At 31.0% G+C, this 15613-nt stretch overlaps 3 protein-coding genes across 3 annotated transcripts; all 3 read right to left on the reverse strand.

Annotated features, from left to right (window-relative positions):
* Positions 1-868: 868 nt before the first annotated feature.
* LOC113391214 (zinc finger protein 665-like) lies at positions 869-1894 on the reverse strand. Its single transcript, XM_026627166.1, has 3 exons — positions 1747-1894; positions 1360-1412; positions 869-1087 (listed from the first exon to the last, which is right to left on the reverse strand). The coding sequence occupies exons 1-3, from the start codon at positions 1892-1894 to the stop codon at positions 869-871; spliced, it is 420 nt and encodes a 139-aa protein (XP_026482951.1).
* Positions 1895-14204: 12310 nt separating this feature from the next.
* Positions 14205-14891, reverse strand: LOC113391216. The gene has a single exon (XM_026627167.1). It carries the CDS (start codon positions 14889-14891, stop codon positions 14205-14207), a length of 687 nt encoding a protein of 228 aa, XP_026482952.1.
* A 77-nt stretch (positions 14892-14968) lies between these two features.
* LOC113391217 (zinc finger BED domain-containing protein DAYSLEEPER-like) lies at positions 14969-15613 on the reverse strand. Its single transcript, XM_026627168.1, has one exon. It carries the CDS (start codon positions 15611-15613, stop codon positions 14969-14971), a length of 645 nt encoding a protein of 214 aa, XP_026482953.1.

Here is a 15613-nt window from a genome sequence, read left to right on the forward strand (position 1 = left end):
TGTAATATCTGTTTTGCCTAAAAAATATTTTCCATTTCAATAACTTCAATGATTTATAGAAACAACGAAAAATATAGAAATTATTTCAATAAACTTATGTTTCATACACGGCGCAAATGCTGCATTTGTTTTATTATTTTTATTATAATTATTTATGGGGGACTGAATAAAATATTCTTCTGATTCAGGCATTGTTCATTAAATCAAGATTTGTACTACGACGTAACTTTAAAATGTTTATCTATGCCGATTTCCTTGTTAATATCGGTACGCATACGACAGATCTCTTTACATACACGACTACTAATCACAATCGACCCGTATAGAAATGATCTCATTAAGAGCGAACGAACACACTTCCGTTGCATTTGTACGTATTTATATCCTAGTCGCGCCTAAAGACGTTTTACTTCAATAAAACAAATACTCAAATTTTGGCTTTAATTTTACAGTCCACATAATGTTACTACCAACGAACATTTTTTCAATTTTTGCACAATATCTTCAAACTTTGTTAGAAGACATATATATATTTTTAAATATCAATAAAAAGGTAATAAAATTCTTTATAAAATCGTGAAACAATAACTACACATTGCTGTATTGAAAATAAATAAAACAAATACCTAAACTTTTACTTTGATTCTACAGTCCATGTAATGAAACAAAAGTAATGTAGTGTTTACTGTATATTTCATACTATTTATACATATCATTACATACAAGAAAATTTCACAATATTTGAATTTAAGTGAACAAATATGCTTATGTTTCATTGATCTTCACCACGCTTCTGACTATGAAGTGCTATGTGTCTCTTCAATTAAATTCCTTATTACATACTTCACATTTATAGGAAGGCTCTCATTTATGTATCTTTCTGTGAATGTCTTTTTGGGTGTACTCCAGTGTGAACGATCAAGTGGCGTTTCAGACTACCTCTTTCTGTGAATGTCTTATTGCATATGTTGCATTCATGGGGACTTACTTCACTGTGCATCAGCATGTGACTTTTTAGATGACCTGATTGTGTAAATGTCTTTTTGCATATATTGCATTCATGGGGTCGTACTCCACTGTGTATCAGCTTGTGAATTTTCAGATTACTTAAAACTGTGAATGTCTTATTGCATATGTTGCATTCATGGGGACGTACTCCACTATGTATCATCATGTGTCTTTTCAGACAATTTAATCGCGTAAATGTCTTCTTGCATATATTGCATGCATGGGGGCGTACTCCATTATGAATAAGCATGTGTTTTTTTAGATCAGCTGTTCGCATGAATGCCCTTTTGCATATATTGCATCGATGGGGTCGCTCACCACTATGAATAAGCATGTGTTTTTTCAGATTACCTGATAGTGTGAATGTCTTATTGCATATACTGCATCGATGGGGTCGCTCACCTCTGTGAATAAGCATGTGACTTTTCATTTTAGATAATTGTGTGAATCTCTTATTGCACGTACTGCATTTGTGGGGGGGCTCACCACTGTGTATGAGTATGTGTATTTTCAGAGTATTTAATTGATTAAAAGTCTTGTAACAGATTTCGCATTTGAAAGGACGTTCTTTTCTATTGTTATGAATATGATCGGCCATATGTTCTTTTAAATGATGTGTTTTTGCGAATGATCTATTGCAAATGTCACATTCATAAGTTGATGTCTCAACTAACTCCTGTTTGACTTCTTCTTCAATTGTCACCTCGGAATTCATAAATCTTTCTAAACACGTATCACCATCTTCAGCACACGATTCAGATTTAACACTAACATCGGGATCATCAAAATCATCCTCCATTTCGAGTTTAATGTCTTCTGGTGAATATTCTGGTAGTCCAATTTTAACTGCCTGATCATTCATAGACGTAATTGTCTCCTCCGACATTTTTAAATATTTTCACAAAAAAAATAGTTGTGTACTAAATAATAGTCAAGTTTTATCAATAACTTTTCTGAATGTGATAAAATAATTTCAACTTTTACATTATTAATTGAGAACCCATCAAGAGATTAACGATTTGACACTTGCTGTCAATGCAAAATCCTCCATCACAAACCGTGATTCGTGTTATCGACATGTAGGTGAGAATTCGGCGCTAGTGAGCCGATGTTTTCTAAAGGTGCGCCACATCTAAAGGTGCGTCCACACCTAACGAACGAACACGAACGAACATGTCGAACAAGAAAATACAAAGAAGAACGAACAGGAACACGAACGAACGCGAAAAATTCCAAACGAACTTGAACAAGCGCTTAAAAGCAGTGAGCGCTTGAATTTTCGTTGTTCGTAGATGTTCCGTGAAACGTCAGTTTTATTATTGATATGGATGTAAGCTTTAATCATACGGCATTTTCACTGGTTTTTGTGTGATTTTTGTTCGTGTATATTTTGTAAATATACTGTAAATAAATTATTCAATTAATTTCACTCAGTTTTTGTATTTAATATTTATATTTTGAGTCGTTTTCTTTCCTCAGCATTCATATTCGGAGCAAGCTGAACATTCCAGGTTTGAGCTAACTATACTCAATTTTCATACTCTCATCCTCAACATATATGTTGAATGTCTATGTACGATAACAAGTTTAATATTTACTTGTAAAGACTGCAATTTCTTCTTTACTGCAGCTTCTGACAAACGTTTTGCCTACACTTTCCCAAGCATCGTTTTTTTTCTAATAATTTTATAAAATGGGTCTTTAGTCTCCCATATTATAGGAAACTTTTTTATTTCATTTATGAATGATAAAATTACGTCATTTGACCATTCCATAATTCATTCAAATTTTCAAACTGTACACAATAATTAAAAGTAAATATATTAAAATTTTCAAACTGTACACAGTAATTAAAAGTAAATATTATTAAATTATTAACATTATTATTAAATTATAAAAAATATTATTAAATTATTAAAATTATTAAAACAAAAATGTTCGTTTGCGTTCGTTGAGACGTCCACACTGCACATACGAGTTCAAACATGAACGAAAATTCCCTTTGATGTACCGACAAGTTGCGGAACATTGCTCGCCATGTTTGTTTATGTTCGTTCGTGATCGTCGTGGCGTCCACACTATGCTGTTGCCGTTCGTTCTGGTACGTTCTTTTATGTTAAGGTGTGGAGCACCTTAACGAACGAACACGAACGAACATAAAAGAACGTACCAGAACGAACGACAATAGCATAGTGTGGACGCCACAACGATCACGAACGAACATAAACAAACATGGCGAGCAATGTTCCGCAACTTGTCGGTACATCAAAGGGAATTGTTCGTTCATGTTTGAACTCGTATGTGCAGTGTGGACGCTACCACGAATGTTGACAAACATTTTTCTTTTTTTATGTTAAAATGTGCATTAATGCATTAATTTATGTTGTGTTTATTATAAGATATTACTGTTATTGACAAATTTTGTAAATTTGATGACTTTAAATAATTTTGCTCTTTCCCGCCTTAAAGTGCGCCATAGACCTTATACAATACATGGACTACTAGTTGAGCGCATAAAAAGTGTCAAAAGATGTTCTATGGTATGAGGGCATACGAGGGTAATTTTGCGGCCGAGATATGTCAAATACGAACACGAGCTTTATCGAGATTAGTCGAATGCACTCGATCGCTTAAACTTTACAGTTACTTGGGTTCACGTGATGTTGATCGCTCGGTTTTTAAACTAAACCTGTTGTAAAATTGTTAAAAGTAAAATGTCTTCTAAAATGTGTTTGGTCTGTGGTAAAGTTCCTGATTGCAGTAAAACCTGTTCTGAATGCTTTGCAAGTATTCCGGGAAATTCGACATTCATCGATGTAAAAAATCGAGGATATCTTTCATATCCTTCCGATGAAATGTTTAAATTATGTTTATATATAGAAACTCTAATTCGAAATTCTTTAAATTTAATGTACAAAAGTTCATATGAAAGCACGATTCACCGAAAGTTGAATGACTTGGGATTTGCACATTTTTTTAGATCAAGGCATTTCCAGCAATTTGTCCAGCACTATCATGACCTTATCAACTTTGTCGCAAAAATGTATTTAACAATTAGAATGCAGCATGAAGAACATAAAAAAAGCAAAGTTGATAAATATGTACGCCACTTTCACACAAAAATTGTGCTTTTTAAACACCAATAATAAATATATTACATTTAAACAAGTATTTCATTATTGCTTTCTAATTTCCCATAATAGCTCTAGCCAACTGTTCTTATTTTCAGTGAATTTTATAATATGTAAAATATTTTTTTAATTTTTTTTCTTATTTTCCTTAAACACTTTGTATAACTAAAATAAATAAATAAATATATAAATAGTTCATTACATTCATTAGTTTAACATAAATTGTATATTATATAATATTTTGCCAACAATTTCGAACACACGGACTTTCATTTGACGTTCAAGCGATCGAGTTTGACATATCTCGGCCGCAAAATTACCCTCGTATGCCCTCATACCATAGAACATCTTTTGACACTTTTTTACTTGAGAAATGTATGGGGACTAGCAGTCCATGAAATTGTATAAGGTCTATGAGGTGCGCCCACACCTAACGAACGAACACGAACGAACATGTCGAACAAGAAAATACAAAGAAGAACGAACAGGAACACGAACGAACGCGAAAAATTCCAAACAAACACCTCAAAGCAGTGAGGGCTTGAATCTTTTTATTCGAGGATGTACCGTGAAACGTCAGATTTATTATTTAAAGTGGCGGGAAAGAGCAAAATTATTTAAAGTCATCAAATTTACAAAATTTGTCAATAACAGCAATAACTTACAATAAACACAACATAAATTAATGCATTAATGCACATTTTAACATAAAAAAGAGTGCGCGTAAGGATCACACGCGATTGAAGTAAAACTTTTAATATTGTATGAGTAGGCAATTAAGATAAAAATAAAAAACATCATATTTGAATTTTAAAAATCATTTATTAATAATCACATAACATCAATAACACAGTTTAAAACAACAACGATAGATTAATTGCTATCATATTTCATATATGATATGATAGGTTTGTGATAACTAAAATGAGAGACATAAATTTTGCTTTGTAAACTATGTACATTTCTGGAGAAAACTGCATCAATATTCGAGCCATACCTTGTGGTTGAATCAAATGGAGAATTATTCATTGTTAAATTAAATTTATTATTTAAAAAATCAATTAATGGTTGAGATTCTTCTGAACGAAAATTGACATTGAAATCTCCAGCAAGAATTAATGGTATCTCGTTGTGATTAGTGTTTAAAAGTTTTGCACCCTCATTAGAAAAATGAAGTAACTGCTGATGAAGAAATTCAATAATATTTGATATGTTTTTATTGGGAGAAATTTAAAGGACGACTATAATCAATGTTTGATTCTGTGTGTTCACACAGCGGACAACTGCAATATCACCTACTTGTGTAATTTCATTAGGAATATCCAGTAATATCGTTGGCGCAAGAAACTGCATAGGACTCGCATTTTTCTTCTTGTGTTATTAATCTACAAGTTGAAAGTCTTTGGAATTCAGTTTTTAAGTCCATTAATCCTGCTGGCCGTTTTCTTCCATTATAAAATTTTTTGTCGTTGTTTTAGAAATGATGAACAATCCATTAATGCTGGTAACTCGTGATAATGCAACATATAGAAGCTGCTGATTATGTGTTTTATTGTATTCATAAACAATTTTATCAAAAGTACCACCTTGTGATTTGTGTATTGTGAGTGCACAAGCAAACACTAAAGGAAAATGATTTCTTTTGACAAATATGATTTCCTGAGAATCGGCACAGCTGTCCTACTGATATTAAGAGTTTGAATATGATGAGCAGCTTTCTTCTTATTTTGTTACCTATCTTACCAGGAAATTCAAACCATAAACGTAGAAGTTCATCATTATCGCCACGTTCTATGTACACTAATTTTCCTACACAACCATTAGCTAAGCCATCACTTACATCAATATTAGTTGTTATTATGTAAAATTTATTCAGAACTAAAATTATTTCATACGGCAAACCCCCGGTATCAATAACCGATTTTGTGAAACTGCTGACGAATGTATGATTGTTGATATGTCGCATGGCAACCTACACAAATATCCGTGGCAGTAGATATTATTTTGTCTTCAACGAGATTCAGTATAAATTTATTATATTCCATGATACATTTATTCTCTAAGAAAAGTCTTATTCCATGAGGACATAACATAAAAACGTGATTCATTAATGCAAGTTCATATAGGGTTTAGCGCTCGACTTACGCATGACATGACGGGAGTGGATACTCGCGACATCAGCGCTTATGGCGTCGTAGTGTTCAACTTCACGTTGGCGTTTTCGTTGCATTTGTACGGATTTACACCCGTGTAGCCTAAAGAAATTTTTACACCCATATCGCGCCTAAAGAAGTTTTACTTCAAAAAGAAAAATGTTTGTCAACATTCGTGGTAGCGTCCACACTGCACATACGAGTTCAAACGTGAACGAACAATTCCCTTTGATGTACCGACAAGTTGCGGAACATTGCTCGCCATGTTTGTTTATGTTCGTTCGTGATCGTTGTGGCGTCCACACTATGCTATTTCCGTTCGTTCTGGTACGTTCATTTATGTTCGTGTACCTAACGAACGAACATGGACAAGCAAGAACTGCGTACAAGAACGAACGACAACGAGCATAGTGTGGCGCCACAACGATCACGAAGGAACATAAACAAACATGGCGACTATTCGTAACTTAAATAGATTCTAGAAGACTATAGTATCTACCGTCAAAAAAATAATAATAAAAATCGTCGAAAAAATTTTTTGAAGTAAAACTTCTTTAGGCGCGACTTGGGTGTAAAAACTTCTTTAGGCGCGACACGGGTGTAAATCCGTACCATTGCAACGAAAACGCCAACGTGAAGTTGAAGACTACGACGCTAGTAAGCGCAGCTATCGCAATTATTCGATCTAGTCTGCGAGCAAAACAAAAAATACATCAAATGTCAAATCATATGTCAAAAACAAAACAAAATGTGTCGACTTTCACTTGAGTTTTGTATTTAGCTCGTAGTCTCTAAACATTTTTTGAAGTAAAACTTTTTTAGGCGCGACATGGGTTAGCAGTATAATTCGTGAGTTAATAAAAATGTCAGGATCGGAAGAATATTTTATCCCGTCCCCCATGAATAATTGTAGTGCTCGCAAATGATCGCAAATAAATAATGAAACTAAGGAAAAATCTGCGCTGCGTAAGAAATGATAGCTTTGGCTATGTATGTTTTGTCTGTGATCGACTTTGGCTTCAAAGTGACTTAGAAATATCAAATGATGCTCAAAAACAAATTCTTAATAATGTTTTTTGCATATTGATTCAAATAATCAGGTTGGATGTCAAACTTGTCGAAAGATATTAAATTCGGGTAAAATTCCCACTTTGTGTAAATTTAACGGGTTTGTATTTCCACCTATACCAAATTATCTACCTAAACTAGATACTGTATTTGAAAGGTTAATTTCACCTAGGTTGTGTTTCATGCAAATTAGACGATTGCGACATGCAAATGGACAATTTGGATTATTTGGCCAAATTATAAATGTGCCTGTTGACGTTGATAATATGGTTAATTTATTACCTCGTAATATTGATGATGATCATTGCATTAACGTTCACATAAAAAAGCAAATGATTCATAGATCAAGCTATGTGCAGGGCTTGATAAATAAAACAAATATAAAAGTATGGCTTCAATTTGTTAGGCAAGACGGATATTACAGCTGTTCAAGGATGAGATTATATTATATCGTCAGCGAAAAAGTAAAAAAATATACAAACAGTAAATGAATGCATGTTAATTTTAATTACATGAAGTTCTTCAAACACAATTGTTACAGGATGAGTTAATTTGCAAAAACAATATTTGTTTAGGCGTTGTTTAACATAATCCACTGTGTGAATGAATATTATAGAATTTATTAATCAGCAATTACTTTAAAACGATCATATCATATTTCAAGTACGACTTTGATTACATTATTGTTTGTAAATATTATACATATTTTTAATGCAATCATAAATATATAATTTATAATTTATCATTATATAAATGTGTATAATGATTGACGACACTAATAAATGTGTGCATCACTAGTGTTACCATATTACTAATAAACATTATTCCAAATTTTTATATGATGTATTTATTTTTACTCGTCTTAAATTTGCTACTTTATACAGTAGCAAATAAGTTTTACTTTAATCGCGTGTGATCCTTACGCGCACTCTTTTTTTGTTTCTTTCCTTTTCGAACGGAACCGGAAAAAACATGAGAACCGGTTTATGAACCAGTTTTTAAATTTTAGCGTTCCGACAAAAAAATATTAGCACAACACCACTGGTTTTATCAAAGTCGTTTTTAATTTAGTTACAAATTGAGGTGTATGAACTGAAAAATTAATTACAATACAGTAGTGTATTTCAAATTTCACATATGTTACTTTAAGACCGAAAAGTGTCTGATGCCCGATTATTTCGAATATAAGTTGGGCTTGTTTCGGACATAGCGGGCGTTAGTCGAATAAAATAAATAATTAAATAAGACATTCATATAATGGAAATTGATTGTAGCGAAAAAAGCAATTCTATAAATACAAAAGCATAAGAACTGCAAAAAAATGTAATATTTTAATAATATGATGAATTTTTTGCCATCTAAGGCAAAAATATAAGCCGTTCAATCGCTTGTAAATTTTTACAATCCAACATTTATTGGTAATTTTTTTTAATCATTGTTTTATTGACATTTATTTATTGGTGAATTAGTTGACAATTTATAGCAAAAGAGTTACCCTGATATTTCAATAGACTTATTGCCTAAATTTCGGCCTACAATTTAAGATTTGTATGCATATTCATAGACATTGATCTTTTAAAAATCTGATGAAGATGCTGTGGGATTGATGATCACTCAATTATTGATAGTAGATTAAATTAACCTGGTAGTAGATTAAAAAATTGTACTTCTAGACTAGTAATTCCCAACGTGGGGCACACGCCCCACAGAAAAATCTATTTTTAAATTTAAAGGGGGGGCAAATTAAAAAATTGCACGACTTTAACCCACTTGCTTTGGGTGATTTGAATGTAATTTGTAAATAATGTTAAAAATTCGTTAAATATATTATGATTATTGTTTAGTTTAAGTGAGCACAGGATGCATGTGCAAATCATATAATTTTTTCATATATATTTCCAGTGCTGGATTTACAGTAGGGGCAGTCGGGGCTACTGCCCAGGGCGCAGATTTTCGGGGGCGGCAAAATTTGGATAGTGAGAAAAAAATGTTATAAAATGTAATTACCTAATTTTTTTTAATAACATTTTTTATTCCAAGAAATATAATTAACAAAACACAATGCGATTGCAATGCAAAATTTGGATTCAAATAGCCGATTATTAAAACTTATTACTTTGCTTTGCCTCCCTCTCCGAACGTAAATTATCAAATTGGTTAATAAGTTATTATCAAATTTGGCAATCTGGCTAATATAAAGTTTAAAACTAGCTGAAAGTTAAAGAAAAATATGTTCTTCAGATCTCGAGCCCTCTTAGGACGACAAATTTGTGCACTTCAAAGCTTATAGCGCCTAGTTCAAAAAAATTAAACTAGTGACGCATGGCATTATTCCATTAATTACTACAAATTCCTGGAACTTCTCGTACTAAAAATTACATTTTATAAAGAGCTTCAAGATTTTTAGAAAAATGAAAAAATTGCCTTTTAAGAAACGTTTTTTATATGTATATTGACATTTTTTGAAAATTATGAACTTTTTTCAAAGCAATCGCGCTGCAAAAAATTTCAAAAATATTTTGAAATATAAAAAAAAGAGTGCGCGTAAGAATCACACGCGATTGAAGTAAAACTTATTTGCAATTATATTGTAGCAAATTTAAGTTGAGTAAAAATAAATACACCATATAAAAATTTTGTATAATGTTTATTAGTAATATGGTAACACTCATGATGCACACATTTATTAGTGTCGTATCAGCTTATTGTTTTAAAGTTAAATTTTTAACGTATTTTAGAAGTATTGTTCAAAAATCAGTGAAAAATGCAAAGAAATTACACATTTCTTGTACAATATTGAAAAAAAAAATTATTTTATTTGATATGTATTATTTCTGTGTAGTTAATAATTATTAAATTTAGAGTATGGACACCACTAGGTATAAACAAGCCTTAAGATTTTTGTTCAAACGTAAATTTTTCATATTTGTTCCACGCACATCTTCAACATTCAAAGTTCAACAGATGCGAAACATTTGCAACAAAAACAAAAGTTACAATTCAATTTCTCGGAATAAACAAACCATTTTCTAAGCACTGGCTCCCCATTTTTCATTTCTTCTATTATAATTAGTATATATTTCTTTAATAAGTACCGTTTCAAATAAATCAGCTCGCAATTTTTCATCAATAATGCCCAATAATTAATTTAAACTTTCGTAGGTTTGCGCTTAGGGGATGAACACTAGATAATTTTTTTTCGATTTTACGTTAACTTCAAACGAAGAAAAAATGTAATAAGTACATTTAACAATAAGCAAAACAATAATTTACTAACTTGTAGGGTTAAAAATCGGTTAATTGTTTCTACTGTATCACATTGCAAATTGAATATGCTTTTTGTGTCTCCGTATCCATAGTTAAGTTAGATTGTTTATTATAAACAATTAAAAAAATATATATATATTATAAATTTCATTTCCGATCGCATGCAAGGCAGGACCGACTCTGGATGCGCACATTGGTGCACATTTAGGCTTCACTCTTGCATCGGAATACGGAATTGCGAGATGTACCTACTATACAATAAAAAATTCGTTTTAAAATTTTTTATATATTTGTTCTGATTTATTCTGATTTAAAATTACAAGATTTTTTTTATTGTGCATTGTGAACAATTATAATTATGAAATAATTAGAATTACTACAATTACATGTAAGTTTTCACACCGTACCACTTTCTTATAAATTAGCTTTAATTAATAATTTCTATCTGTGCTTTCAAACTATAGTTTATATAGAGTCTCTATAGAGTCCACTGAAGATGACACAAAACAATGTGTCGAAACGTATGGAAACAATAAGAATGTTATAAGTTTATACAAGTTTTTAATTGATGTATTGCCTTGAAGACAGATTCTCACATATCTCTACATCAAAATTATTAAAATTTTAATATATATATATTTATATTTAATATATATATATATATATATATATATATATGTATCCGTTTACAACACTAATAACTTTATTAGAACAAATTGGTATAGAAAAACTACATGGTCGGGTAGATACTTACACTATTCCTCATACTGTCCCAGAAACTATAAGATAAACACTATTATTTCCCTTACAGACCATGCTATTTTGTTGTCTCACCAAACTTTCCATCCACAAAATTTATCCCTAGTAAAAATAACTCTAATTGAAAATGGTTACCCAAAAAATCTCATTCATTCAGTTATTCAAAAAAGACGAACTTTTTTAAAAACACAAATTAATTCTCCCAATACCAGTACCAACATCAAAAACACCAATCTTATTTACTGCAGCATACCATACGTTGAAGATTTATATTATTATTTTGCCAAAATTTTGTTAGAAGAAAACATTTTAGTATCAGGCTCATCCTTACACTCCTTCAACCAATTCTTTACGAACATTAAATCCCCTACCCCATCCAATTTCAATACTAATGTAGTATATTCTGTTTCTTGTAATGACTGTGCTTTTCAACATATTGGACAAACCTCGCAATATGTACACAAGAGAATGAGACAACATGAACTAAGTGTGGTCCACCATAAACAAAAAAATTTCAAAAGTACCCTAGTACAACACTCTATAGAAAACGCCCATTCATTTAATTTCACTCCAAAGATTTTATATCATGAAAGTTGCATCTTTAGGAGATTATTCGCGGAGAGTTGTCTTATTCTCATGAATGTTTCTAACAGTGTCAACATTAGATCAGGTCACAACCTATTACATGATTCATATTTAAATTTTTTACACTTTTTGACAAACAATTAATATCGACTTCCTTTTAAGTTCAATAATTTAGGTATTTACACCCTAACATGAAAAAAACACACACATACAATCTCACAGTTCTCGTTTCAAGTGTTTACACGTGTTACATATGAACCACCAAATACAGTTAGTTCGTTTCCAAATGCCAATAGTATAACATCGAATACAATATTATTTGTTTTCAAATAATAATTTTAAAAAAAGACAACACTTTTAGTAATTTTGATTTACAAAAGTTAACTACTCGGCGGAAAAATAACTCACAAATTCATTTTTTGTCAAAAATTCTTGTTTAGTGAAAAAGTGCTAACGTATATTCAAACATACATGTAATTAATTCAATTTTATCATTAACCCTTTCTTAAAATAATTTTTCCATAAAATTTCTATCATTTTTAATATCCTGTTCTGATAATCCACTCATTTATTTTTATCATTTTCATTTTGATCATATTATCATATTTCTGTACATTATTATTTGTTACAATTAATTTATTATTTAAGAAAAATCTATTTTCTATTCCTAAACATATTGTTTGCTAAAATCTCATCAAGATCATGTTTCTTGACAGATGTCCTGAAGATGGAACGTACCTAGTTCCGAAACGTTGACAGTAAACAAATAATTAAATAAAGAAATTGTTTATCAAAAACTTTTCTTGTTTTTTTATTTTGTATTATTTTTGGATTCTTGTTCGAAACTCTACAAAATATATATATATATTATTCTGTAATCACAAATATAATTTATTATTTATTGTTTTTATTAAAGCACTACGTGCTATTTGAAGGTTATCCGAAGTCCTTGCTGTTAGATTTTGGAATCACGTTTTGTATTCAATTATTTAGTATATAAGAAGTAGTTAAGATTTAGTTAAGCAGTCAGAAATCAGAAGTCAAGTCAGAAGTCAGGAGAAGTCAGAAATCAGGAGTCAAGTCAGGCTTACTGTTTAGATCTTTATTTAAAAATGTAGTCTCTGATTATTGATAACCAAAAGGTTATCAAACAAATTATTTAATTGTAAAAATAGTAAACAATAAAATATCAAGATCAACCAAGAACTAGTGTTTTATCTTATCAACCGCTCAGATCCAGCTACCAACTAATCTCCCATAATCACAGGAGTGATACAAACAGGAAGATTTCAAATTTTGCCGCCGAAAAACTCGCATTTAAAATGTGCTCAATGTTGTCCAACCTGATGACTTGTTCATGAAAACTAGTGATGGGTCGTTGACGTTTTTTCCGTCAACGAAACGAAACGGTTAACGGGTTCTCGTCAACTAGTTGAAAAACTAGTTAAATTTCAACTATAGTTGATTTTAACGATTCAACGCTGGCAACGTTAATAACTATGAGTTGAAAATACTGTTTCGTTGAAAGTTAATGAAGTTTGTTCCTTATCTATGTTCGTCCCAGTTAAATGTCAAATCATTTGATCAATAACAAGGTTTAGAAGTTGAACTGTGTATCCCATCATATTGTTTATTTTTAATTTTAAAGCAAAAGGATATAGTATACTGAAACAACGAATTTATAATTAAAATAGCAATGTTTCACATAATAAACAAATAATTTATATAACTCAATAATTTATTTTCAGGTTAGGTTTAAAAAATGACTTCAAGTAATTTCAAATTAAAAATGTTATGGATATAACGAAAAATATTAGTAACAAAACATTTGAAAGTTAGTATTCATCTATCTATTTATGACCTTGTTAACTAAGAAGATTTTTATATGACATGATATTCCATATAGCCTGAAAAATCAAATGAAGATTAACTTAAATAGAAGTTTTTATGAAATCTTATAAATTAAACAAATCATTTTTATAAGTACATTTTATTCAAATATTTACATATATTATACATTTTAACTATAATTATAAATTTCAAATAGATTATATAATTTGTTACATAACAAAACTAAAATTTTAACAATTTTAAATTTTATCAAATCGATTTTGATCTAAATTTACATTTAAATACATTAATTTTTCGACTTTTGTATTTTGTAGTCTCGATCTTCTATCCGTAATAACCATGCCTGCTTTTGAAAAGATCCTTTCACAAGGAACGGAGGTAGCTACAACATTGCATTGATTTTTAAACAATCTCGCCAAATTGGATAAACATGCTGGTGATTTCTCCACCATTGCATTGGGCAATTTAATATACCTTCTGCAGATTTCATAGGCAAGCTATCATCAGCGAGATATATATCAATTTCCTTTATAGCAGCACATAGTGGAGTCGATTGATGCAGTGATGCTCCTACTAGGTTATTTAAAATAGTCCATGGGTTATACTCATCAATATCTTCCATGGACGTTGATGGCATGGGAACAACATTCTCTAAAAGTCTTCGTTCTTCAATGATTTTTGCTACTTTTTGCTTAAGATCTTCTTTAATAATTTTTGCATCTTCTATGTTTGAGAAACCCTTCATTTTGAACCTAGGATCTAATAATGTACAGATTCCAAATGTCTTGCTCCTCTCGACATTTGGAAATCTGTCATTAATTCCTGATTTAAAAATTTCAGTGATTCTTCTAATTACTGGCAACAGGTCATTTCGTGCCAATAATTTGTTGCATGACTCATTCAAACATCTTACTAACACTATTACCAGGCTTCCTGTCAGGTAATTTTCACCACTTACAGTGGTGGTAATATCTTCGAATGGTTTTAAAATTAAGCATAGTTGTGGCAACATTTTCCACATTTCAGGAGTCAATGATGGTAGATTTGCATCTAAAACACTCATTGTCATCCTTATTGACTCTTCAACCTCGACAAATCGTTTCACCATGTAAAAGGTGGAGTTCCACCTTGTTTCGACATCTTGAATCAATTTTTTGTGTGTCCATATTGCTGCATTTGGTATTTCTGCAGTTTTTCACATGCAGTGACACTCCTCCGGAAGTGGCCAACAATTTTCTTTATTATATCGATCTCACTCTTAATCAACTTGAGGCCATCATTTACTATTAAATTAATAGTGTGCGCAAAACATCCATAATGTTTTATTTTTAAAATGTCTTTAATGGCTTTTTTCATGTTATTGGCATTATCACTAATGGCAAAATTTACCTTCTGAAGCAATTTCCAATTGTCAAGGATTGTTTGAATTTCTATTGCTAGATTTTCTGATGTATGCGCTCCTTCAAATTGACAGCATCCGAGAAGAACAGTTTTTAAGTTATAATTGTCTGTAATATAATGGCCTGTAACTGCCACATATGCTTCAGTAACCCTAGAAGTCCAAACATCTAACGTTATGCAAATAGTTTGTGCTTCAGCTAAAACTTCTGCTCTTGTATTTTCAACTGCCTTGTTGTATTGCTCCTCGAGCATGGATCCTGAAACAGTCTTTCTAGATGGAAGAACATATCCTGGTATCCACCGCATCAACTTTTTAAACGCTCTTTCTTCAACTAATGAAAATGCATGGAAACTATCAATGAACATATCCATCAAATCTTGGTCAATCAT

Source organism: Ctenocephalides felis, unplaced genomic scaffold, assembly GCF_003426905.1.
Source record: "Ctenocephalides felis isolate EL2017-DRISC unplaced genomic scaffold, ASM342690v1 CF-g0.4_SCAFFOLD_00845, whole genome shotgun sequence".
In the NCBI taxonomy this organism is placed as follows: domain Eukaryota; kingdom Metazoa; phylum Arthropoda; class Insecta; order Siphonaptera; family Pulicidae; genus Ctenocephalides; species Ctenocephalides felis.